The sequence below is a fragment of the Loa loa genome (assembly GCF_000183805.2).
Source record: "Loa loa unplaced genomic scaffold supercont3.176, whole genome shotgun sequence".
NCBI lineage: Eukaryota > Metazoa > Nematoda > Chromadorea > Rhabditida > Onchocercidae > Loa > Loa loa.
Genome location: NW_018108356.1, coordinates 35,336 through 37,186, shown reverse-complemented (window position 1 = coordinate 37,186; position 1,851 = coordinate 35,336). Strand labels below are relative to the sequence as shown.

General features: G+C 27.5%; 1 protein-coding gene across 1 annotated transcript in view; it reads right to left on the bottom strand.

Annotated features, from left to right (window-relative positions):
* Positions 1-1,851, bottom strand: part of LOAG_18024 (adenylyl cyclase-associated protein) — a 12,017-nt gene that overhangs the window by 1,039 nt on the left and 9,127 nt on the right. Inside the window, exons 9-11 of the mRNA XM_020450694.1 lie at positions 1,629-1,721; positions 1,195-1,308; positions 856-1,002 (exon numbers count right to left, since the gene is read on the bottom strand). Of these exons, the coding sequence (XP_020305593.1) occupies positions 856-1,002; positions 1,195-1,308; positions 1,629-1,721 (354 nt within the window). The remainder of the gene's footprint in view (positions 1-855; positions 1,003-1,194; positions 1,309-1,628; positions 1,722-1,851) is intronic.

Here is a 1,851-nt window from a genome sequence, read left to right as displayed (position 1 = left end):
GATTGTGCAGAAATTAATCATAGTCATAATCACAATCATGATCATAATCACAGTCATAATCATAGTCGTAATCATAACCGCAATAATAATTAATAATAATTAATAATAATAATAACAATAATAATAATAATAATGATAATAATAATAATAATAATAATAATAAGTAATAACAATAATAACAATAATAATAATAATAATAGTAATAATAATAATAATAATAATAATAATAATAATAATAATAATAATAATAATAATAATAATAATAATAATAATAATAATAATAATAATAATAATAAATGATCTGTAGCTTAAAAACTTTTAGTTTGGAGGATTCTCTAGTAGTGTTTCGTCATTACTCTTCACTATCGCTTCTCTTGTGGCCACTTTTTATTGCTCTCTACTATCGCCTCCCCTTGTAATGAGTCTTTACTAAGAGCTAACGTAACAAAATATAAAATGAAATTTATGGTTGAAATTATGTCAGTTTCATCAAACGGTAGTATTACTCACGATTCAAATATAACAAGGGATAAAGAATCATAAAGAGGAAATCTCACTAAGGTCACACTCTCTTTCTCTCTACTTCCTCTTGCCTGGAACACCAAAGAAACACAAAATAAACTATGTCTATTATTTGTTAAACGAAGACTGATGGGTAAAGAATTTTAAAAAGACAGCTGTAAAAAAGGATTGACAAATACGTTATATGCTCTTTATCTTAAACATATTTTAGCATAACATTTTATCTCAATTATCTTAAAAATTATTTCACCTTATCAATTTTTGTCTTCATGCACTTACACACTTTTGATTTCTTTCCTTACAAAAAAACAACGAAAAAAACTTGAAACTCACAAAATCACCATCTTCAGCACCTGGTACAAGCACATTCATCTCAGATGATTTACTTGTTATTATTTCCGCATTTATTGCACTCTTACTAAGATACACCTGACAACCATCAGTTTTCTGGATGGATAATGTTGGCATCGAACCAAGGGTCTGCAAATACATTAAGAAAAATTATGCAACATTGATAATTCTGTCCTTAATTCTTAATTCTTAACCAATCTAATAAGATGTTAAAATTACGAAACATGCTTCTTTTTGGATCGTTCGAAATTATTTAGCATAGTACCATGCCATGTGAAGTTCCAGTAAAGCAGAGAGCACTATGAAATTCAAAATGCTCACCTGTATTTGCACGCTCTGACAATTAATCACTTCAAACTGAGATAAAAGACTATCGAATACAACAGATGTCTTCTTGCAGCTATCCAATGTTATTGAATTTACCTTTCCCTTGATCTAAAAATTCGATTTACAATGGATTTTGCTGAGAAAACAATTCATATCATCGATTCATGATTATAATTTACAATTTAACCTTCCGGTTATATCCATAACGGATTAGAAATTGATTAGAAATTAAAAACAAAAAAACAGCATATAATAGGTACACGTTAATTTAATATTATCCTAGCATATATGAGAAAAAAGAAGAAGGAAAAAGGATGTTCTTTGAGTACTTGTTACAACTATATTTCGCACCTCAATAAAATATCGATAAAACTTGAATAATGTGAAAAACCCAGACTAGTATATCTTACTAGAAAAATCAAACCAACTTGAATAACACTATTCTCGCATTTGAATACATACACTGTCTGCTTCATATCACTGACTTCGACCATCACACTGTTGTTATTTTTATAGTACTCCTCAAACATAATCCAAGTTTAGGGAACAGCTTACTTTTCTGAGGCTTCAATTTGCTTATTGGATTTTTAATCTTATTCCTCGCATATATATATATATATATATATATATATATATATATATATATAATAA